The sequence below is a fragment of the Lepisma saccharinum genome, chromosome 14, assembly GCF_977018435.1.
Source record: "Lepisma saccharinum chromosome 14, izLepSacc3.1, whole genome shotgun sequence".
In the NCBI taxonomy this organism is placed as follows: domain Eukaryota; kingdom Metazoa; phylum Arthropoda; class Insecta; order Zygentoma; family Lepismatidae; genus Lepisma; species Lepisma saccharinum.
Genome location: NC_139242.1, coordinates 41,528,986 through 41,554,887, shown reverse-complemented (window position 1 = coordinate 41,554,887; position 25,902 = coordinate 41,528,986). Strand labels below are relative to the sequence as shown.

At 36.3% G+C, this 25,902-nt stretch overlaps 1 protein-coding gene across 8 annotated transcripts in view; it reads left to right on the top strand.

Annotated features, from left to right (window-relative positions):
- The window catches only part of LOC145998806 (pre-mRNA-processing factor 40 homolog B-like), a 58,972-nt gene extending 42,178 nt beyond the window's left edge, over positions 1 to 16,794 (top strand). For 7 of the 8 annotated variants that reach the window (XM_083135436.1, XM_083135435.1, XM_083135434.1 and 4 more), the window contains 4 exons: positions 3,878 to 3,991; positions 5,412 to 5,567; positions 8,016 to 8,294; positions 16,468 to 16,794. In XM_083135436.1, coding sequence (XP_082991562.1) covers positions 3,878 to 3,991; positions 5,412 to 5,567; positions 8,016 to 8,267 — 522 coding nt within the window. In that variant the 3' untranslated portion in view covers positions 8,268 to 8,294; positions 16,468 to 16,794. The remainder of the gene's footprint in view (positions 1 to 3,877; positions 3,992 to 5,411; positions 5,568 to 8,015; positions 8,295 to 16,467) is intronic. The other variant, XM_083135437.1, reaches the window with a different exon arrangement.
- The last annotated feature ends 9,108 nt before the right edge of the window (positions 16,795 to 25,902 follow it).

The following is a 25,902-nucleotide window of genomic DNA, read 5'->3' as shown; positions in this document are numbered from 1 at the left end:
CTCATAAGCAGTGTATAGAGAACTTTTGGGTAACCAGATCCACCCAATGGTGCAAACCTTATTTCCAAACCGGTATGCCATCTTCCAGGATGTCAATGCCCCCATTCGTACCACTGGTACTGTTCAACAGTGATTTCCAGAGCATGCTGATGAGGTTCAACATCTTCCCTGGCCTGCCCAGTCCCCAGACCTGAATATCATCAAGAATATGTGGCTTGTTTTGGAAACCAGGGTTCGGCGTCGATTTCCACCTACTTCGTCTCTACCTGAGCTGGCGGCTGTGCTGCATGAAGAATGGCTTCAAATTCCACTCACCACCATTCAGGACTTGTATCGGTCTATTCCGTCCCGAATCCAAGCTGCATTGCATGCTAAAGGTGGTCCAACACCGTATTAATACATGATGTTCCGACTTCCACAGGTGTTTCCAATATTTTGTTCAATACTTGTATATATATTAGGGATAGGCCGATATGAAATTTTGGCTGATACCGATAAAGTAATGATGTAAAATTTACCGATACCGATAACCGATATTCTATCAATCCGATATAAAATTAGAAATGATCCTTGAAGAACCTGAAAGGTTCATTGACCTCCTTAACCTTTTGAATCCCAAGGCCATTTTTACATGTAACCCCCTTGGTCCTGAGCCGATTTTGAGGAAATGCAGAGTTTCAATTAAATGAGTGTAGCTCGGAGGCTAATTGCCCTAGAGAAATGAGTGATATACCGTTGTACACAGAATGAACCAGAGATTCAGACTATATGAAATTTTTGCAAATTTGACGTATATGGGGCAGGGGGGGGGGGGGGGTAACTCTCAAAATTCCAAAATTTCGAAAAAAATGGGGTCCCCCCTCATCCTAGGGATGTGACGAAGCTGAAAATTTACCGATGCCGATATTTAACCGATTCCGATACATAAGATTATTAAACAGAAATGGGATGTTATTTTCAGCATGACAAAAATAAATTTGCTATGTACATTTCTATTGCATATCATATGTATATACATATATATTCTCAAGAGATGCGAATGTACATTTGCATCTACAAAATGTTATGTGAACCTTTAAGAAGAACATGGATTCTCAAGAGGTTAAACATTAGTACACAAGCAGTTCTTTGAAATGCAAATTGAATTCCTGTTCTGCCAGATTCAACTTCAGAAACACGAGATTTGGGAGCACTTCAGGAAGTAACCTACTTCTTCTCTTATCGCAAATCTGTTCAGCAACACTGAACACTCAATCACTGAATACTGATGCAGCAGGTATGCCCAAGTATTTTCTCAGGACTTGCTTCAGGTTTGAATATTCATTTTTGAATTTTCAATACAACAGCAGATCCTGGTTCAGCAATGTACTGTTTTATTTCCGATTTATAGTTAGGTTGATCCTCTGAATGACTTTGCAATAATTTTATTACAAAAACTCTACAATAATGACGAATCATAACCAAATTTTCAATAAATCTTACAAAACTAGAATATAAAACTTATTATTAAAAACTCTAGTATAATCTGTACCGGTTTAAATATCGTTTTTTTGCCGATTCCGATACCGATGCCGATGTGTCAATTTCGGCCGATTTTCATACATCTGTAATCGGCTTCGGCACATCCCTACCTCATCCCCAAGAAAAAAGTACATGACAGTGTCGACATGCACATGGAAATGATTGCTGACATGTAAGGAACACAAAAATATTTGCATTATTATCATATGACCAATGTAACGTGAGTTGTACCCCCAAAAGGAATGGTCGGCACGACACTGATTAAAGCTTCAAAATGCAGCTGTAACTTGAAATGACTTTAGCTCAGAGACTATTTGCCCTGGAGATATGAACGATATACCGTTGTTTGCAGAATGAATCATAGATTCAGACGATATATAATTTATGCACATTTGGCGTACATATGGAGGGGGAAAGGGGGAAAATCCACTAAAAACTCTTTTTTTTTTTTTTTTTTTTTTTAAAAATGGGGTTTCTCCCCCATGCCCCGCCGAAAAAAAAAGGATATGAAAAGTTCAAAATGCACATAAAAATTATCGCTGGCATGTAAGAAACAGAAAAAATATTTGCATCATTGTCATATGACCAATGTAACGCGAGTTGTACCCTTGAAACGAAAGGCTTGTATGCCACTGTCTCAAGCTTCGTTATTGAGCGAAATGCAGAGTTACATTGAAATGAATATAGCTCAGAAACTATATGCCCTAGAGATATGAAAGATATACCGTTGTACGCAGAATGAATCACAGATTCAGACGATATATAATTTACGCACATTAGGTGTACATATGGAGGGGGAAAGGGGGGAAATCCCCTCAAAAATACTTTTTTGAAAAAAGAAATGGGTTTCCCCCATGCCCCCCCTGAAAAAAAAGGATGTCGAAATGCACAAAATGCAAAATTTATGCAAATTCGGTGTATATATGGAGGGGAAGAGGAGGAAACCCCCCAAAACACGTAGATGACAAAAAAGTCCTTGGAAGTCTGTCACATCACTCAAAAAATATCCTCGCACTTGGGCACAAAACGACACACCTACGCATAACTTTCATGGACGAGAAGCTAGAACACAGTGAAAAATGAGCGCTGATTCTTGCAGGTGCTTGAAATTCTTTTTTTAGACAATGCAGGGTAACTTGTGTTACAATTTGTGCTCAAAAACAAAGGTTTCCTTCAGCGTGCCTCAAAATTCCATTCTCACAACGCAGATTCAACAACCAGTCTTCCCCCTCTCCCCACCCCCACCTCCTGCTTGTGCCCGCACGGAAAACTTTCATTTTGACATCCGATACTGATAAACAAGCTTCCTTTGAATGCAGTTACCAGGCAGGAGTGAAAAGCATTACTTTAGAACAACAAAGCTGGTCTTCCTTTGTCGGCAAGAATTTTCCCTTGAAAAGAGATGCAAAAGAGAAGTCCCTTTTCCTGCCTTTTCCCCTCCATTTTCATGAAGAAAAAAAAAGGTGCAAGAAACATTTCTGTTAAATACATGTGTTAGGAACAATATATATAAAAAAAATCGAAATTCTAGCCAAAAATAGAAAAGTTATAACGTAAAAACTACGACGAGACGCTTGGGACCGTGATGGTTACATTTGGGTATCTCAACCAAGATGCTTGGGAACCAAAAGGTTAATAAATGTGTGTTTCAAGAAGACAGCAGTGAAAAGAAAATTGCATATTTAGATATTTACTTTTTTTAGAAGTTAGGGCATGGAGATTATCCATAAAAATTACAACAGAATCGCATAATTTTGCACTAAATCATCAGATATTTATCGATATATCGGATCTGTAAAATAATCGGTAATTTTACCGATATGCCTATATCGGCCGATACCGATTAATCGGTCCCATCCCTAATATATATATTAAGAGCTTATTAGCATCTCAAAGCACAACAGAATGGCTTTAAAATTGACTGGAAAACCTGACAAATCGGAAAATTTGTTTCGCCAAAATTAGTGGGAACTCTTGACACTGTAGGGTTCTCACTGACCTGCAAAAGTCAGGAAAATTATTTGTGGAGTGAAAAGGTCAGGAGGGATATTTTGTAGTAATTTTAAAAACCTTGAAAAGTCAGGAAATTAAATGCATTTTTTTTATTGCCAAGATTGGAAACTTGAAACACATTTCATGTTTTTCTTCAAAATAGTTTATTTTTTGTGAATGGTTTCAGTTTCATGTAACATGTTTGCATTGTTTGTTCTTTAAATTTGCTTCCTACATGTACTGTAACCGCAGATTAAACAAAAGGCAATCTGTTCTATACATATAACTAGCTTAATCTCACATTTTCGATATTCATTTTTTTATCTTGCATGGAACTAAATCATGTTGTGTGTGTGTTTTACAGGAGTACCAGCATGATGTAGAAGAATCATGCAGCCATCACCATTCTAGGTCAAAGAAAGCGAAGAAAAATAAAAAGCAGAAGAAGAGATCGAGATCTGAGTCACATTCTAGATCAGTAAGTTCTGTGCTCAACATTATGATTTTAGATTTTAAAATTTTCTTTATGGTCAATAAAAAATATGTGGGCTGGCCCGATACTGATGTATTGGTATCGGAAAATATCAGTTGAAATTTAATCACCGATGCCGGGTGATACTTTTCCAGAGCACATCTGTCTTGCAGAGTCTACAAAAATGGCAAGTACCATTTTCTTGGAGTCTAATTCTGCATAATTTTTCATTATTTTTCCTTTTGTAATAATGATTATGGAGAGAAATGGATTTTGTGATTAAATGATTATATCCTATATGAAATTATATATTTTCAAGCAAAACTGTAGTTCCAATAGAAAATGTACTATATGTTAAAATTTATAAATATCTGAACTTCTTTAGATTGTTTCAATTTGAAAGTATCTGTATTGATAGCAGTCAGTAAGGATATAAATGGTTTCTCCTCAGCTGTAAAAAATATCCAGCTAAAGCATACATTGCACATGATCTGAAATAAAGTTGTAGGCATTTGTTACCACCTTTCATAATGTGATGAAAATAAGCAATGTACCTGTCATATCCTTCACTGCTTGCTGTCACTAGCTTAATCTCGCAACCGGACAGATCTATCTTGTGATCTTCCACCACCGTGTTCTAATCTCCACACTTTCCACCTACATCTTGATGATCCGTTGCCCTCTTTCCCACTTGTCGGCCTCCGTGGTTAGCACATTGTGCTACAATGCTAGGGGTCCTGGGTTCAAATCCTGGCCTGGGCATGGGTGTTTGTGAGTATCCATTCAATTCATCACATCACTTATCCCCATCTTCACAATTAGCCAAAAAAGGCAGAAAAGCGAAGTAAAATAAACCCAATCAATCAGTCTTTCCCACTCTTTGTGCGGTGTATGCTTCTATATACAGCTTTTGCTTCATATGTCCAAACCACGTTATCTGTAGGTTGATTTTGTTTATTTACTTCACTTTTCGTACGAGAAAAGAAATTTTTGTACATCCTTGTCAAACACTTCCATGTGGTCCCTCATATGTATTTTTTTTATACGTACAGTGAAACTCCAATTTTCCGTTTGTTGATTTTACATTTTTCCACATTATAAAGTGGAACCTCAATTTTACATTTTTTCAGGAGACCAAGCTGTAAAAACTTATAATGCACGAAAATGTAAAATTGAGGAAAATTTTATAACAATCAAGATTGAATGAACAATGCAGGAAAATGTAAAATTGGGGTTTCACTGTACATTCAATCTTTGTGGTCCCAACAAAGCAAATAAAATGAAGGTTCCATTTTACGTGGAACTCACCATAGGTGCAATATAAGTTTTCTGGAACTTTTGAAATCTAGTTTTATTTTCAGTACCGTTTTTTTTGGAATATGTTGTTTTAATTCTAACCAGTACCATGTGCACAATACTTTTACAGGTCTCAGATTCTGATGACGATCATCGCTCCCATAATAAAAAGAAAAGGCGTTCCCGGTCTCATAGTGGAAGTGTCTCTGATAGTTCCAGCAGTGACTATTCCTCCAGGAAGTCCCGAAGAAAGAAGAGCAAGAAGAAGAAGGCAAGAAGCAGATCGGTAAGTAACTCTGTATTTCTTTTCTGTCCAGATTTACTGCCACCTTTCGCATAGCAGAACTTCGTACCTAATGCAATATCCAACTTGTACTGTTGAAAAATGAACTAGCTCTCGGAAGAGCTTACTGGCACGTAGATGATTAACACATTGGAACCAACAATTTATGTTTCTTGGGGAACCAAGGTGTGTAAACTTAAATGCATGAAATAGTAAAATCCTGGAAAATTTTGTAACATATTGCTTTACTATGACCATGAGAACTAATGCTGGAAACTGTAAAATCAGGTTTCCACTGTAGAAACTTATTGATTAGTCGGTGAAAATGTGTCTCAACCAGGAATCAAACCTGGATCCTTGGGGGTGAAGCCAGAGGTTGGTTTTGTAGCTAATGGTAGGGTTCAGGTTCAATCCCTGATTGAGACTCAAATTTTAATTGATCTTTTAATAAGTTTATATTGTTTACTTTCTTCATAGTTGATTGTATTACGGTCATCAATTTAAAATCATTATTGTAGAAGAAACATACAAGAATCATGAAAAAGAAAATTTTTCTTTTAGTGTGAGCTTGAGCCAAAAAAAATTAGCAGATCTGTATATTGCATCAGAACTTTAAATGCACTATGTTAGTGCCCAATTCAAAAGATAACTCGAAAGAAAAATTATTTTTATATTTTAAATTTGTTGCATTTATTATTTAATTGATGTTACGTGGAATCAGAATATCATGCTTCATTATAGATATTGACGTAATTGTCGCATATCAAATAAACCAGATTAGGACATGATTTACTTTTTTTGACATTCTTTATTCATTTTCTTATTTGTTGTTGTTTTTTTCATGAGAAACATATATGTATTATGTAATATTTCAAGCATTTTATTATTTTCTTTAGAAAATAAGAATCAGACAGGTAGTACGTGTATTCCAAAACTTCCTTGACTTTCTTTTTTGCCCTTAATAGGATCCATGAGCAGTAATTTGATTAATTTGCAGTCACTTCATAGTGTAAAATAGAGTAATAATTTGAGATATGATTGCACAAGTGGTTGAAACCTGGAATTTTTATTTATTTATTACTATGTTGCTGTACAAATACAGGTAATGGTAACCAATTTTCACATGTATTACCTTGATGGCAATGCATTTTTTAGTGTCCTTCTGATTTTCTTCACGAGTGTTTACACGTAACTTAAATTGTGTAGGATTTGTTGCACCAAGTTGCACCCATGTACCTGTACTTTCCCCACACTATCAAATTTGTTGATATTACATGCTGAACCACTCATTGACACTAAAACAATACATGAATGTCAGGTAAAATGAGCAATGTTAGTTTGTACTGTTGACACCTTATCTCCTATATCTTTATTTAAAATACCCACACACACAAAATCAGTATAAATAAAAAAAAACATTGCAGTGGCTATATACTAGTGTGTTTTTGACAATTTTCAATAGAACTTAAGCTAACATTGCTCATTTCCACAAGGTTTTAGACTAGCGTTTTACCAATTCTTGGGTTAAGTAATTTAACAATGAAGTGCTTCTTCTCAGTAAATCTGTTGTTTTTAATTTGATGAGTATTTTAAGCTAGCATATTTTTAATAAAATACATTTTACCCTCCAGTAACCAAAGCTAGTAACACAAATAGTGAACAATGTACATTTAAAGTTATAACTGAACTATAAAAATTCTTTACCTGTTACAACAGCATTAAATTCAATAGATTGTAACATTTCTGGATCTAGTAGCATGTTGTACTTTTTCTAAACTTGGCAGAGGTTCTAAATATATAAACAAACGCCAAATTGAGTGAAGTACTAGACAAGATGACTTACTTTTCTGTATTAGAATATGGGGGGGAATGGATTTATTCTTCATATCAAAGTCAGCAAGTTGGAAAATTACATATCAAAAGTATTAATGTTCCATCTCTCTTTCCAGTTTGACAAAACACCCACAATTAATATCACAATTAAGCAGTCTTGAAATCTTACAGCAGTATTTATATTTGTGTGGAGTAGTATTAATTTACACCAAAGACATCGCATAGTTATTTTTCACCAAGAAAAGTGTGTATGCATATATTTTTAGTTATATTAACAAAACAAGTGTAGTTGTAAAGTTTGGGTAATGCAAGTTCATTATAACAGACAATTTTATGATGAAAAATTTATTATAATCACAGTTTGGAGAAGAAAAATTATGCAGCGAAGTAATGTATGACAAAATACTTGCTTTTGTATTTCAATGTGCATGTATTTTTTGCTTTGAACAGTAATGTCACATAACAGTTTTTTTACCTTAGTGTTCACCTTCATTTTAAAAAAATAAGAGACATCACTGTGGGTGGGTATACTTAGATAAGTTTCATGGATGATAATATCTTTGAAAGCCTTTAGTTAACAGAGTGGGTGGTTTCCCTTCCCCCAACTGCCTATTGCAGCCCTCGGCTTCGTACTCGGACGACTCGGAAAAAGAATACAAGAAGAGCAAAAAAAGAAAGCACAGGAGCCCCAGCCGACATCGCTCCAACTCCCCTCCGCCCCCACCACCCAACAAGCACCGGTCCCCAGGAGGGAGAAGGGGGAGCACATGTGAGCCTGGTGAGGTGAGCGTCGAAGAAGGTGAGCTGAGCGAAGATGAATTGGAAAAAAAGAGGATGATTCTGTTGAGACAGCTGCAAGAGGAAAATTGATAACACGGCCCAGGCTGCTTGGAGCAGGTAATAGAGTCACGAATGAGTGGCAATGGTTCATCCTCCCCTCACCTTCATACCCAGCCAACTAACCAATCGTTCCTTCTGTTCTTGGACTAACAGGCCTGTGAAAGTGTGTGCGTGCTCTTTTGTGTGTGACTTGCTTGTATGTTTTTGGATACGTGTGGGATTGTATGATGATAGAGACTTGCTTTTTCCTATGCAACTAGCGGTTGCCATAGATGCCAATTGGTGACGAATCTTAAATAATGTTTATTAAAGAAAAGCACAGAAATATCTATTAATTCCCTTTTTCTTTTATTTTTAATTAGTTTTACTATATTCTGAGCTGTAGCTGAGCTAATACTGATACCAATGCTTGGAAATTGTCACAATTAAAAGTTGTTCAAAATGTTGCTAATACAGGATTTTTCAAATATTATCAAGATTTCAATTTTTTTCCTGAGCAGGTCATGTAACACATGGCATTTATAACTGCACCGATGGGGACTAGAAGTACTGTATGGGACTCAAACTTCCTCCCATGCTCTAGCATGCTACACTCAAGTGTGTACAATGGAATATCATTTTAATGTGACAATAATCGTATGTAAAGTATTCATCCTGGCAGTTTCTGCCCACAATCATCTATTTCATTTTGATATATCACTGTATTGGTAAGATAGGCTGAACTATATTTATTTTAACATGGAGATAATGACTATATTCACTTAAGTCTCAATTTCACTGTCTTTCACTTCACGATCCATATTTGAGGACCCACTACCACAGACAAATTATGGTTATACATGTACTGCTGTGCTTCAAGAATATACCGTTCATTTTTGTCGAACGCAGAAGCTCTCAGTTCTGTCCGTACACTATCTAGCATCGTCCGTGTGAACTACAGGGTGTCCCACGAACGGCGCAACTGGGAATTAAGAGTGGCGTTACTTTGTAACCGAAACCTGTACATACATAAGTCATACACCAAATGTTAGCCCTGTCCAAGTAGATATTTTTAAACATAGAAACAACAAACGGGGTGCAGTGTTGTTCATGCAGTGTTGCCAAATGTAAGTGAAAGTGTAAATTTATTTTTCCACAAAGCATGGAAAATTGCATGTCAAACATTCGTACGGAAATTTGGACGTCAATTTCCACCTTGGGTAGGTGGACCATTTCGCCATCTATAGTTCAGAGAAGAAAACCGATCGTTTTTGCGTATAGCCAATCCTGAAATGCCTCGTAAAGGCGTACCGGTCCAAATGGGTGTTTTAAAAAAATTATGAGGTACAGTGGCAACACTGTTGATGTTTGAAGGCAACAAAAGGTGTGTTTAGTGATGGTCTATGACATGGAAATACTGGAAACAGGAAAAAAAGAAAATGAAAATTATGGTGAAAAAAGTGTTACTTACCTACTCCTGGCACGAATGTTTGACATGCAATTTTCCATGCTTTGCGGAAAAATAAATTTACACTTTCACTTACATTTGGCAACACTGCAACCCGTTTGTTGTTTCTATGTTTAAAAATATCTACTTGGACAGGGCTAACATTTGGTGTATGACTTATGTATGTACAGGTTTCGGTTACAAAGTAACGCCACCTTAATTCCCAGTTGCGCCGTTCGTGGGACACCCTGTATTTGATGCTCAAGTGAAATCATCTCACTGCAGCACTTTAATTTGGATACACATAGTATTTTTCTTTTGTAATAAGCATTGTCCTGTAGTTTACACAATTTGCCGCTAGGAGGCATGTTTTATCTCTGTTTCGAACATATTGGGAGATTACAGAGCAAATATTGCAATACTTTCAGAGAGAGAGAGAGAGAGAGAGAGAGAGATACAACATTACTTGCACTTTAATTTGCAATCAACTTTTGAAATTTAGGGTATTGTTTAGAAGAAGAGTTGGGGACCAAAATGTAAACTTCCCACATGCAGTAAATTAAGCCTGAAGTTGAGTCAAATCAATAGATATCAAATGGGGACTTTGAAAATACGCTATTAATATATACTTCGAGATTATCATGGAAACTTGTTTTCAGTGTTTGTACATTGTGTATGTGTTGAGTAAGAAATAAGTACATGCTCATTTTCTCCTTCACTATGATCGTGCTTGTTTGGAATCTCAGCTAGGTTAATCATCTGCGTTGTTTCCTGTTTGGGGTCTTTCATTTTTTTCCATCATCAATTTTTAATGTTTTCTAGACACACTTTCCATGTACAGATCTACAACTATCATATACCTTCATTTAGGTGTATTCAAACATTTCTATATCCAATACCTGAGGTAACATTGCTTGCAGAGAATCTGGATTAACAGCATTCATATACATAAATATATATTAAGAAAAATATATAATATTTTTTGTTTTTAATGAATTAAAACTTCTTTATAAAAATATTCAAATATGCTAATTTAGAAATTAATAAGTATGAGTAATTCACTTAATTCTAATTGTTGTATGAACTAAGTATCAAGTATACTTTTTAATTTATAGTTTAATATTATTTGATTCTATGTGCCATGATATTTGAAATTAATATTTCAGTAGCATCAGTTTTGGAAAGGTTTAAAGCAGCTTGTTATGATATTGCAGAATTCAGGCATAAGGGAAAGTATTTTTGCATAAAATTATTACATAACTGAACACATCCTTCTTATTGTATAAAAGTAAACAAGAAAGTTCTGTCAGTTTCTGACATTGTGGAACATCATGCGAGTTCAAAGTTTAGAGAGATAAGACGATAGTTGTTGGTGGGTGTGTACACATTCAACCATCAGGTAATGGTCTGTGCAGTTCAACATGAACATCAGTGAGGACAGGTGAAGCATGGATACTCCAAACTGCCTGCTAAGGACCTGTAAGAGGTTATACTTGGAACAAATGAGACAGCAACAGGAAAGAAAATATGCTAGGCTTTCGGCAATGATGTGGTGAATACATGCATGTGCAACGATGGTTTGAAAGATTCAATGAGGGCAATAAATCTCCCTCGTGCTGGGAAACTAACAGCTGTGGACAACAATGCTTTGCAGGTGGCTATTGAGGTGAACAATGGCCGAACATGAGATGACTTGGGAGAAGAATTCAATCTCATTGCAGAGACCATTTGACAACATCTCCATCAGCTTGTTACATCTTGAGAAGGACTCCTTTCTGGACAGAGTGCCTGCATGCGATGATTGATTGATTTGGTTTATTTTACTTCTCTTTCTGCCACTTTTGGCAGAAGATGAGTAATGATATGATGAAAGGACACTCGGAAAGAACACCCATGTCAATGTCAGTATTCAAACCTGGAACCACTAGTGTTGGAGCGTACCATGCTAACTACTCTGCCATGGAGGTCAGCGACAAGCGATAAGAAGCGGGTCATCAACATTGGTTAGCATCACATGAACCCGCTCCAAAAACAATCTGGAACCACCAATGCATCAAAAGAAGGTTTGGGTGGACTGCTCAAAAGTATTGTGCATTGCGAACTACTGCCACCTGCTCAGACAATAAGTGCAACTGTGTATTCTCAGCAGCTGTAATGAGTTCATGTCAGCAGTGAATCAGAAACGTATCTACTTAGCAGATGATGCGAGGTCACATGTGGCTAAGATCACCCGTGACACCATTTTCCACCTTGGTTGGGGAAACGCTGATGCATCCACCTTATTTTCCAGACATTGCCCCATCCAATTACTAGAGGCACATATTTTTGGTAAATAAAAAAGCAAAATTTTGGTACAAAAAGCAGTCAATTTCAGGTTCAAAAGTGGTAAATAAAATAAAATTTTGCTGTTATAGCGGTGAAAAATCTGATCAAAAGCAGTATATAAAATGACATTTTGGTTTTAGAATTCTGACTATAATCCTAAATTTGATTTAAAAACTGCACTTATTATACAAAATAAACATATCCCTTCTAATAGCACATTTATGTAGTAACCAAAGTATTAAGTTTATTCATGTATAAAGGGGTTGAATTTTTCTTCTCAAATATTTACAGCAGAATTAATCAATTTTCCATGAATTGCATAACTAATTCAGTAAATAAACTCTAAATTTCATGTTTGAGTCTATTTCGCATTTTGCAGTTCATTTCGCATTATTTCATGACAAAACAGGGTAGGAGAATGCACCTCACAACTTTCAGAAACCTGAAAAATTACCATTACAAAGTGTTATTTCACATTTCATGGTTTTGTCAAAAACGAAACATGCATGCCTCTACCAATTACCATCTCTTCCAACAGAACACATACAATCGCCATTGTTTCTTGGATGTTACTTCCCCCTATCACTTGTAGATTGGTCCTCTTGAGCCTCATCTTCTGTGGTCGAACAGTACGCATGATTATTGATTCCATTCACTGGGCAACCACCATAGAAGGTGACAACTCCAAAATCTAGACAGGGTGTGCATTTGAGGACTTCTGTGGTTCACGTTCTACAGAGTTCTATCACAGAGGAAGCCATGTTCTTCCAGAGTATTGGGGACAGATTATTGGTGTTTGTAGGGACTGTGTTTGACATACCAGGTTCATTTTACATCGTTTGTGGACATTTGAAGATGTCAAGTGAATATCCGATAAAAAAATATTGGTTATCTTTATATTTAAACTTTGCTATAGTTCTGTTTGGTGAACACCTTGTGTGCATGTGGAGAAATCAGTTTAGCGACCTTCACCAAATCTTTACACTTTGGTGTTCAATCACAGAGCAAATTGAATATGATTTCACAGATACTCACACTTTCTGAACACTAGTGTATTTTCTTCCAGTTTCAGTTGTAAAAACTTGATTTCCTCTGTACAAAATTATATTTTCTAAGACTTACATGCCTTATGTTGGATTCGATTGTTTTACTTGTGATTTAGTTGTGAAAAAATTCTGCACTAATTGAAAGCTTATAGCAAGCAAACATAAAAATAGGCTTTGTTGAACTTTCTCAGTGTTGTGTATGGTGTATAACTATTTCTCAGTGTTGTGTATGGTGTATAACTACTGGGTGTGCACCATGTAAAGAAAAAAATTAAAAAACAGCATTTTTCCTCATCTATCATCACCATGTTTTAAGTGTTAATGGGAAATGGGTTAAGCTTTGTTTCACTACACGATGTTCCGTTCATTGCATTTCTTTCTTTTGCCAACTCCAAACTTTATTTTGTGTTTATTTGTGTATTTCCCCCATTGCTTTCTCTGTTTGTCATATTTTTACTATTTGTATTACGTTGGTAAAAGCGACTTCAAAGAATCATTACTAACATATTGAAGTAAATGAATTTCTTTTTCTTGTTTTTCGGCGTCATGTTTTGTTACTTGAAATTAAAAAAATCATTTAATAATGCTAGTATAATGAACTTGCATACCAATAAAAACCAGTAATTAAAAATAACTTATTTACTGTTTTGTATATGTGTTGTGTAGATATATATTTTTTTTTATTTTTGAATTTTTAAATTTGTTTTGAGTAATGTTTTCGATGAAAATCAAAATTTATTTAAATTTCCACTTAAGCTGCCTAATTTAATGTAGCTTAGTGGAAGTAAAAGATGTTATTTTCTTACCATGTTTTGTGGCATGCAAATGTAAAGATAAAAATATAATTGTAGTTGCTGTTCTATCAGAATATTGTATCTTTTTCAGTTATTGTTGACATTTGTTTCAGTCCTCTTTTGGTTTGGGGTTTCATTTTCAATTTTAATATTAATTTAAAATTCAGCATATTGGTATTTATTGGTGTCATATTTATTCATTAACACAAAAAATTCTTAACTGGAATTATTTCAGGATGTTCATAATAATGTAAATTTTCTTGCTAATATTATGGACTAAAATAAAATATTAATAACAAGTGATTGATGTTATTTAAATAATGGGATGTTTCAAAATTGATTTCTTGGGTACAATCAATCTTTCCATGTGTGGGGAAAATTTCTAGTAATGTTCATGAAATAAGAAAGTAAGTAACTGAATAAATTCATTAAGACATAGCTCACACCTTGTGCCAACATCATTAAATAAAAATAATAAGCAATTAATTTCAGTTACTTTTCCTATTGGTTCTAGCACATAATTGTTTTTTAAACATAATATTTGCACTCTTTCAATCTTCTTCAACTTAGCTAACTAGGATGATGGATCTGATGTTTGGATAGACACACTATGATGTTGATTATTTTTTTCATAAGAATAATACAAGCTGTTTTTAATATTGCTTTTTTAAATATAAAAACAAGAATCAAAACCAGCTGATCACTACCCTACCAATGGATCCATCCTCCCATGTTTTCTCACCTGATGAAGAATGTTTGAAACTGGAAATATTGAGTTTTACAAAAACTATTATTGTATACCAAAATTAATAATAAAAAGTGGAAATTAATCACACATTATTCATAAGGACCATAGTTTTTGACTGGTAAAAGTCTAAAATATCAGGTAATTTTCTCTTACCAAGGAGGTATATGAATTTAACAAGATAAACATTTCACACCAATGCTTTTTTCAAGTCAATTGTACCTTTTCCCACCATTATTGTCCCAGGAATGCAGATCGCCCTTTTGAAATGTTCTATAATATAGGATGTGCCTTCAGATACTGAAAGTCCTCTAAGGCTAAGCACTTTGTTTACTCATGACCAAAATTCAGATCTTTGAGTGCTGGAAAGGTGTACTCCTCTGTGACTTCCTTCAATTTCATCAAATCATCCTCATAATCACATTTAGCGTAAAGAGGCAGATAAGTAATGCTAAATAAGAAAGAAAAAAAATGCAATTGTCCAAAAACTATTTCACCCAGTCATCAATAAAATAGTACCTGAAAGTTTCCTTTTTCTTTCTTCTTTTTTGCTGCGTAATACACTTAATTGTCCTACTAAATAAAACCAAATTCTTAATGTACATATCAAAAGTGCTAACATATCTGTGCACCTGTTTATTTTATTTGATTAATTTCGGAGACCACTGTCACCTTCCACATCGGAATTTGTAAATAAACAGGTACGTGGATATGTTGCCACTTTTCGTGTGTATATTAATAGCTTACCAAATCTGAAGTCCCTTAACATGAAAACAAAACTCTCTGATGTGACAGCTTTTGGGCCAAGCAGCTTTCCATTGTGATCCATACTCGGTGCATGAAGTCCCATTGCCACTATTTGAAATTTTGGAACTCCCACCGGAGATCAATCCCAGGACCACTTGCACCAAAGGCCTGATAGTGTTATTCGGCTAGGTGGAAGCTTTGAATGTTGAATAAGATTTAAAATACATAAGAAAAAAGTAGTGGGCATATGAACAGAGCATTTAGTGCATCACATTTTTTAATTCATTTTGTTGTGTGTGTGGGTGTGAATGTTAGGGACACAAGTTACCATTGTTTGTGAATGATTAAAGTTCTTCATGAGTGAGAGATTGACAAACAATACTAACAAACTAATCCTTCCACTCTGCCTTACCCTACCTTTTATAAGTATGTCATAAATAGTGGGGAAGCTATTTATAGTAGTTTGAAAGATATTTAATATTCATTTCACTGTAGTTATAAGTGCTATTATTATTATATTAACTAACAATGATCCATTAGTTACGTATATAGGTCATTTCAATTTTCAGATAGGTTCCTACTTAGCAGTTTCTTAACGGTTTTAAACAGATCATTTATTACCAGTGGTGGTGATCAGGGGTGTGTGGGGGAGGGCAGTTGCCCCACACTTTTTGCCACTTTTGTCCCTGCACTATGCTAAACCTTATCTACTAAGGGAAAGTAAACTCTCCTGCCTCTCCCCCCTCCCCACCCAGAGTTTTGGAACCTAATCGCTGCCACTGTTTATTACCATACAAACATGCCTCTATGGGATGGAATGTATGGAATATATATTATGAAAAAGTTCTCTGCAAGTATTCACATAGAAAAATAAGAAATTTATTAATGTATAATCATTTGTGGCACAGAATGCCTGTACGTACTTCCTCTTTTTTATGTATTTAATCGGCACTCTCTCCACTATTTGTTATCACCACGGTTATTCTAGCAGCCTAGAAGGAAAAAAAGTATAAAATGGATGGAAGTAAATTTTTTTGTCAGTTCTGAATAAAATTCATTAGACAGGAATTATACTGATGATGAAAACATTGAAATGCATTATGAAACTACATTGTGTATACTAAATGTTACATTTCTTTCCTTGCAGAGGTAGCGTGATGGTGACCACAGCAAAAATGAAACCTAAGAATGGAATCAACATGAAGTTGGCACTCAAGAAAGGATTGCTTTCTGTTCCTGTGATTTATTGTTACATTTTTCTTTCCAAAAACTTGCTGTTTGCTCTACAAGGTGCAAATTATGTGTATGAATTGTGTTTTCCCGGATGTTGTCAGATGTTAATACAAACTATTAGTGTGAAGAAATTTGTAGCATTCCTTTGTGTGAAAGGCAAGATGCATCTCTAATAAAGCATAATCCATTTTTTTCCCTTGAAAAGCAGCTGTACATAAAATAAAGATTTTAAGCATAGAAATATGTGCATTTATTATTTTATCATCCATTATTTTTCTCTGCCATGTTAATACAATGTCATGCTATGGATGTAACCGATTATGTGACATGTAAGTGGTTCACAAAAGCAAATTACTAACTTTTTCCACACAGCTTACCTGTAAAGGTTCTATTAATTTCAATGGTCTCTGCCACCATCCACATGGGAACTTGTTGTGACAAGTGAAACAACAAGTTCCCACATGGATTGTGGCAGTGGCCAACAAAATTAATAGAACCTTTTATAAGTAAGTTTCTTCGAAAAAGTTATTAATTTGCTCTTGTGTATTCATTATACTGCTGCATCTTTCATTCTCCAAAACATGAATACCCTTTTTATGTTAAAATGGGAGAAGTAATTGTAAGGTTTTTTAGTGTTAATTCTAAAATGAGCAGTAAAAATTGTACTGTACTTAACTCATTCTTGATCATGAGATGAGAAAATTCAGTACAGTTAAATGATCATCAATAATCAGAATGAAAATGTGGCTTCATGTTATTAATGAAGATATCAGGTTGGTTCATTGCAAATTTCCATTTTCAATATACATTGGGCAAGGCCACCGAAGGCTCAAAGAAATTGGTATCTCAATATGATGCCACACACTGAGTGATAAACTTAGAGGCCCTACTATTTCTACTTTTCCATCCGTGTGGCAAGATTTTTATTTTTTATGATTTATTTTGTCATGTCTGCTGGTTGAAACTTGTCATTTTATAGTTACGGTGGGTTCTATATAAAGTGTCCAAAAAAAAAAAAAGTCCCACGCCTTAGGCCAAATGGTAAAATTGACTGTGTTTTGTTCTTTTGTTGCAGTGAGTGATGCTGTCGCAGGAGGAATGTGTGGAAATCGTGCAGTTGTGTGGATCTGAAGGTTTTTCATGCCAAGATATTGCCAGCACGTTCACTCAACAAACATCACCATGGAAAGATTCTGGAGAAATTCAAGTGAACGGGTTCTATTGTACATTTGCCCAAGTTTGGATGACCGTGCACTGACAAAGAGGTTTGTGAAATGGTGCTTGCCAAATTGCATGCCAGTCCGAAGAAGTCAACCCAGCAAGGAAACCTGGAACTAAATGTTCAGTGGATGGCCGGCCCACCATGCACAATATCCTGAAGAAGGAAAAATTCCACCCCTTCAAGCTGTAACTTCTGCATCAAACATCAGATGATTGTCGTGACTACAGGGTGGTTCTTGGACTGGACGGATGAGAACCCAGCCTTCCTATCCAGACTGCTTGCTGTTTTCTGAAGAGGCAATTTTTTATGCCCTGCTGGTATCAAGTAAATCACAATTGGTACAATACTTGCACACAGGGCTCCAAGCATGTTATAGTGTTGTGGCATCTGGAATGATCACATCATTGGCCTGTATGTGGACAGCGAAAATTATCTGGCATGTTGCAAGATGAACTGATACATTGTATACCATTGGAGAATATGCTGCAGGGTGGCTCCCCTCTGCACTATGCCAGGTCTGTGCAAAACTGACTGGATAGCATATTTCCGGAATGCTGAATTGGTCACGCACGACCCATTGAATGGGCCCTACAGTTGCTGGATTTCTGTCCATTGGACTTTGCATACTGTGGGATATCTGAAATCCCGGATGTACAATATGAAGACTTGAAATCTGGCCCATCTCCGCCAGGATTGGGTACAAATGTTCCTAGTCTGCTTAATCAACTGCAATTCTACCCACAGTCCTGTGTGGAACTCGACAAAAGGACATAGTGAATACTGTGATTTGGCCTATGGTGTGTATCTTTTCAGATACCCTGTATATTGCATGCAATACAATTATGGCTGAAGCTACACAAAGTCCATAATAAATGTACTCAATAAAAATACGCTGTCATTTATATTAATATACTTAGGGCATCCGATCTGACAAGCGTGATCTCAGGTGAGAAATCTTTCAAAAATTTTCCTGCGTAAAGCAGCTCTTCTCAGATCCAACGTCTAATCAGTAGATACCTTGGGGCAACTCTGGGAGGGATGGAGCATGGTGCTGGTTACACCACATCTACCTTGGCAGAGATCAGAGATGTGTGTACCCCCTCTCATGTACCTGTATGGCACAGTGCCAGTGCTCGAAGTGATGGGGATGGTATCCTCCCTAGCTATCACACTTTCCATTAAGCATCCATTCCCCAGCTGACTCACTGTAACCATGTCAAACCACAGGAGCATCCCCCAGATACACTGTCATTTATATTAATATACTTATGGCATCCGATCTGTCAAGCGTGATCTCAGGTGAGAAATCTTTCAAAAATTTTCCTGCGTAAAGCAGCTCTTCTCAGATCCAACGTCTAATCAGTAGATACATACCTTGGAGCAACTCTGGGAGGGATGGAGCATGGTGCTGGTTACACCACATCTACCTTGGCAGAGATCAGGGATGTGTGTACCCCCTCTCATGTACCTGTATGGCACAGTGCCAGTGCTCGAAGTGATGGGGATGGTATCCCCCCTAGCTATCACACTTTCCATTAAGCATCCATTCCCCAGCTGACTCACTGTAACCATGTCAAACCACAGGAGCTTCCCCCAGCTAGCAATTTCCACTTCAAGTGCTGCACGCTACAATTCACCTGTTTTATGTTTTTAATTTGTATATTTAAGGTTCAAATTGCACTAGTAAGTAGACTAATGTGAACTTTAATTTTGCTTCAATAGGTCACCTGGATTTAGAGCTCCCTAGGAAGATATTGAACTGCGGTGGTCTAGTTAGCAGGTCATCTGACTGCCACGCAGGAGATCCAGGTTCCAACTCCTTGGGGAGGGGGGGGGGGGTAAATGCAGCCAGAGCATGGTACTGATCACCCCCAAAATGGCAGAGATTGAGAATGTGGAGCCCTACCCCCTCATCCCATAGATGTGCTTTCATGGCACGGTGTTATATGTGTGGGGAATTTTACTTTTACCAAGGAAGATATTGTAAATCAGAGGTCTCGTTCCATATTAAATTTATTTCTGGGTTTGTCTCTTACATGGACAGCCCTATAACTGCACTCTTAAGCAGTGGTAAAGCATGGTCTGAAGAAGGCAATTAATCCCACGGTTACGAACTTCAGTTGTGTACACCTTGGATTTAGATTTAATAAACTTCAAAGGTGTTAGGTTGGTTTGTAGAGCTTCACAATGACTGTGGGCTCCACATTCACCACACCTAACACCCTTGTATTGTCTTTGCTTGGGTTTTTTAAACCCAGTGTGTGTGCAATTAAAATTACTAACCTTAAGGATGTTAAGAATAACAGAAATGGTTGGGGCTTCCTCGATAACATAGTGGTAATGCCATCACCTTGTAATGAGGTCCCAGGTTTGATACTTGGTAAAGGCACATTAGGGATGTTTTTACAATGATTACTGCAGTTGCTTTATAGTGTGTTTCATAGGACAAAGGAATGCTGGGAACAGTGTAGGGTGGTAATATCAAAGTGAGCTAAGCTAAGCTACATTGTAATGAATACATTCAGCAGCATGATAAAGATTTAATTAGTATATTGGTTCACATGTCTCACAAAAATGGATTGGGAATTTATGATCACCCTGTATAAATATGTACATAAAGAAGGTATTTCAATGACAATAAAAAATTCGATTGTGATGTACACGCAAAGTTTTATAAATATAAATTTAAAAAAATAGTATTATAACAAAATTTCCTTCAATCATGGAAAAAAATTTAAGTGGGGCACATGCCTTTACCAACGTAGTGTTCAGATAGCACCGAGAGGACTAAATTTATTCCAGTGTGAACGGAAATCCCATATGTGTCAATAAGATACATTATACTTACATGAATAAACCTGCTTTCGTCTTGAGAGTGTGAGCGAGCATTAACCACAGGCTATACTTTCGTATTCTCTGGTTTTGTTTGAAGCTTTTGTTCTCGTAGAGTTTACGATGTTCTTTTTTTTTATATTCTCCGCACTGAAAACAAAAGATAAACACCCAGTACTTCCCGGAGCGATTCGCCAAGAGTGCAACGGAATGACCTACCTTCTCGTTTTCTTCGAAGTTCTGGACACGTCACAAAGTCTTTGTAACACCATAACATTTTCTCTTCACAAGCCAATTGTTACAAACCAGTTACAATGTTGTGACGCTTATTACTTTTTTCTTATCTCGGATGCTGTTCGTTTTTTCATGCCCAATAAATACAGAAAAGTGGTCCTATTAAAGTATATTGGTGTGAGATCAATTTTTAGTTCCTTTTCTCTCTCTCCATCTTCATTCCTTCGAGTAAAAATAGCAGCATATTTTGACTTGGTTCCTGTTATTTTATATTATTTACACACCAGTGGCGTACTCAGGATTTTCGAGAATGGGTGGTTACGTATACATTTGTTTAGTAGTCTGTCCTAATGTTGCCACCTTTTCCCGCCTTTGACGTTCTTTTTTAAGAAATACTGGGCCATAGGCAGGGGGGGTTATGACTCCATTAACCTGCACTTGGGCACGCCACTGTTACCCGGTTTTAAAATATCCATAACTCGACCAGAATGCAAGTAAACTTCGGGATGTCCGGTGTTCACCGTTCACTAGACCATGGACCACTAGACCGTGACAATTCTGCCAGTAACGAAAATGACATCAGAAAATTTTGTTCGGCTAGCCTCCTGCTTCGATTGTGAATGAATTAAGATTCTCTCTCTTTTTCCTTTCTCCAGCCGACCTCCGTGGCGAAGTGGTTAGCACAAGGCGTTACGACGTCAGGAATCCCAGCCTAGGAATAGGTGTTCATTGTGAGTGTCCATTAATTCTCATCGTCGTAATTAGCTAAATGTGACAGAATAGCGACGCTAAATAACCAAAACCAAAATCCACGTTTCCTATTCCTTTTCCCCATATATCTGTTTATTCTTCTCTCTATATATTTTAATTTTCTATTCATATCTTTCTACTTTTTTCTGTTTATTTCTTCGTGTGTTTCTCTCTTTCCCCATCTGTTTCGCTTGTTTTTCTCTTGTTCTCTCTCTCTCTCTCTCTATCTTTGTATATATATCGGACGGACTTGGTTCTATTCGGAACTCAGCACTAGCGTACGCAGGATTTCTTTCTTTTAAAGAGAGGGCTGGAATTGTAAAGGCGGATATTACATAGCTAGCTGCGTTCTAGGCGGTGGGCGTTACACACTGTAAAATATTTCGTAATTGCCATTTTTAACCTTTGTTTTAAAAATTGTTGGAGGACAAGAATGATAATCGGAGTCATTTTAAGGTGGGTTTCCATTTACTACTTTGTTTTTACCGAGTTCTTTACTGCTTTCATTTTCAAATTTTGATTTTCTCAAAATTAAATTTCGGGAGTGACTGTAGCCCCTTCAGCTACCCCTTGCATATATCATGGTGATCGGCGAAACAAGGTAGTGCACGCTATAGTGCCAATATTACAACCACACTTGTAGTGATAATTTGAACAGCCTTCTAGTTTCATGTCTTGGCAGCACTGCGGAGGATTAAACGCTCAATCTAGCGCCTAGCGGGAATGAAATTTGTGCACGCTTTGATTTCACTAATTCAAGTGTTTATTATCTGACTGACGTTGACAAAAATTCGATGAAAGTGTTTACTTTTTGTTTAGTTTATGTGTTCAGTGTGTTATTATTCTCAAGATATTATTGGTCAAGTGTGTTGTAGGGCGATACATTGACTGAGCAGGTGGTAGACGACAGCGCTATTAGTTCATATTAGAAACAAACACCTCTCCCTTTTGCATGAAGTGAAGGTAAGATTCCTTTTATTTCCTTTGCAAGAAGAGGTACGCAAGAATTACAATTGATACTTAATATTGAACTTCTTGGATGTTTATCTCTTACATGGAAGTCAAAACGAGAGATCGGAAGTAAGAGGATTTTCTTTACCAACCGACATTCCCTTCTGTACTGCACCGTACAGTAAATGAAATCTGGATTTTTAAATTCATATTATCCGACCCTTCCTTGTGTAATTCACGATAGCCTCTGTAAGATTTAACCATTATCATGCTTGCAGCTATTAACTCAAATATACTTCTAGAACAAGCACATTAAATCTAGAGTGTGTAGTGTAAGTACGAGTATTAGTATAAAGATTAGATTAGATCAGTAGTGAAGCGTAGTCTTACGAAGGAGGCAAGCAGTGGCGCAGGAATGGGGGAGGGGGGTACAGGGCTACATTGTACCCCCAAAATTTTTGAAGGGGTACTGTACCCCTAAATCCGTAAATCTAGTTGTACCCCCTGACCCCTCCCCCTCCTTGGTAATTTGACAGCAGACGCAAGGTGCTACTGTTAAAAGAACCTATTTTTAGTTCGCCCAATACAAAAAGTGTATATTGTTTATAACTTATAAACGTTATCTTCCTTACCACAGAAATTCAAACCAATCTAAACTTATTCTACTACATTGTGGTTGCTACTAGTTAGTTTATTGACCTATGTCCTTGGAAACCTCTTTAAGGAGATGAACATTGTTTAAAATGTGTGTGGAACGATGGAATCAGATTTGCTCTCAGAAAATCACGCTGCAGACGAATGCTTCTTTACGTAAAAGGGGGGGGGGGGATGGGGGTACACTTTTCTAAAGAAGTGGTCGCGTCGATTCGAAGATAAGATACAAATCTTCATCAGAAGAGTATATGACTGACCCCATTTTCTTTTGAATATTTAAAATGGAATTTTCCAAAACGAAATACTTACATGAACGAGACGAGACACTACAGAGCAACGTGGAGGTACAATATACTCCTGTACCTCACCCATATTTTTCATAACTTTGTAAGAGGGTGTTCGGAAAACTATACTTAAACCTATATATTAAGAGATTTTGAAAATAGAGTCCCTATCTGAGCGTGAAGTGAACCTAGAATAAATTTTAATAACTTCAGAGTGGAAACCGAAACAAAAATAAGCACAAACAAGAACGAGAAGGACCTCGCCACACAGGAGACGAGATGAGGCTGTGACAATTCTCGACTCATCGCATCGCGATATCTTTCCTAGGTGAAATGATTTTTTTCCTAGACATTTAAACGGTGCAATTTGCGATATTATCAGAGGAAGGGGGTGTTAGGTATACTTATAATTGGACATTAATAGCTTAAAATCTAATTTTGGTATCGAATGCAACACAAACATAACGCCATTTTAATTTAAACCCTAAAGTAAATCTGTAAAAAAATTACATTAGTCAGATGAATGCGCGAGATAAATGAAACTCGCTGCAGGTTCTGGTAGATTTTGGATTGGGTTCACAAGGTCTTTGGAATAAGATGGGAATGTTTGATTGATTTATTTGGTTTATACTTCGCATTTCTGCCACTTTTGGCTAATCGCGAAGATGAGGATGGATGGGCGATGATATGAAATTGATGAACACTCACATGTCCAACCTGGGACCTTTGGCGTCATGCTAACCTCTCCGCCACGGAGGTCAGCGAGGTGGGAAAGTGTTTTGGATTTTCTTTGTTTGATGCGAAAATCTTTAACTGTGACGCGCACATGCTTTTGCTTACATTAAAGTTTACCTTTTAACATAAACGAGAAATTGACATGTCACAATAAAACACACGCATGTATCTGCCTTTAATACCACTACATACGAAAAGAAACCTTGGACGGCTCTTCATATTGTCCACCAAAGATTGAAAAGAAACAAAACAAAAACTTTGAGCGTATACCTTTCCTCGTTTCCTCTGACATCTGAAGTATTTCGGTTTTGTATATGATAGTACTTTCAGTGCTTGAAGAGTGTCATTAGGTACAGCTAATTATATAACAAATAAATGCTTCGTCAAATGTTTCATAAATATTTCAAAGTTACACTTTTTCTTACGAGTTGATCGGAAACCATCTCAACTCAGTTCTTTTTTTCTTTTTTAATATAACGCTCTACAAATGTCTGAGTAAACCAAATACATGGCTTCTAAAAGACATTGGATGTGGTACACATCTGTCATAAATTGTTTAAAGATATTTTTATGCGTAGCTATGGGACTTTAAAATCAGAATGAACTGAACTGAAGTGGAACTCTATAAGTATGATATATTCAATAATGTGGTTTCTATATCCAGTAAGTGGGAGATGATTATTCCTGGTTGGGGTGGATCAACATCCTCCTCATCCAACCTGCATTCAAATGAATAGATGTAACTTTGTTCGCAATTTTCACATTTCGAACTCCACATTTCCGTTAAACCCAAATAAGCCCAGAACGAGGTCCAGAGCTTTATATGTTTTAGAATTGTTATCTGGTTTTAAAATCTGTTTTTTAAGAAAAACAAATTGTAAGAGAAACAAAGAAAAAATATTTATGCAAATTTGCATTAAATAACAGGACAATTCGTGTGTGCTGTTCTAAAATAGAATATTTCCCATGGCTTCACATTATACCTAGGTATCAAGGACGTATTTAGGGGTGTCTAGGGGGTTCGGACCCCCACCCTCGAAAGACTTACTAAGTAGTAAAAGTAAATAATCAAAATATAATTGTTTAACATTTGTTATATAATTGATCGTTACTTCCGCTGAACTTATTGGAAGGCAAGGAATTGGCTCATACGGCTTTAAAGGGTTCCAAAGATTTATGCACACAATTAATGATAATATCCATAAAATATTAATCAGGAATTTTACTTTTCGTTAATTGGATCTAACTCCTTTGTTATTCAATAAATGTTCAATTCTTTTTCTATTTGACATTAAATTCCTTTCCAGGGCAGTTGTTTTTATGCAAATCTTGGCGATCTTAACTACACGTAAGCTAGATAATGAATACGTCCTGTTAGATCTCTACTCTCTTACTATCTTTTACCTATTCATGTAATAAAAACAATACTAATTAATTTAATTTACATATTTAATTAATATTTTAATGGAATTAAATATAATTATTGTAATTATATTTATTATTATTATTATTATTATTATTGCAACACTTGGTTGGACCCCCCCGAAATGTGTTTCTAGGTGCAGTATTATGTGTGTTTATATATATATGGGAGGCTGAATTTTGTACCCCCAAAATGAAAAATGTTCCTGCGCCACTGGAGGCAAGCGATGTTTCAGTGCAACAAAACTAGTAGTACACCCAACGG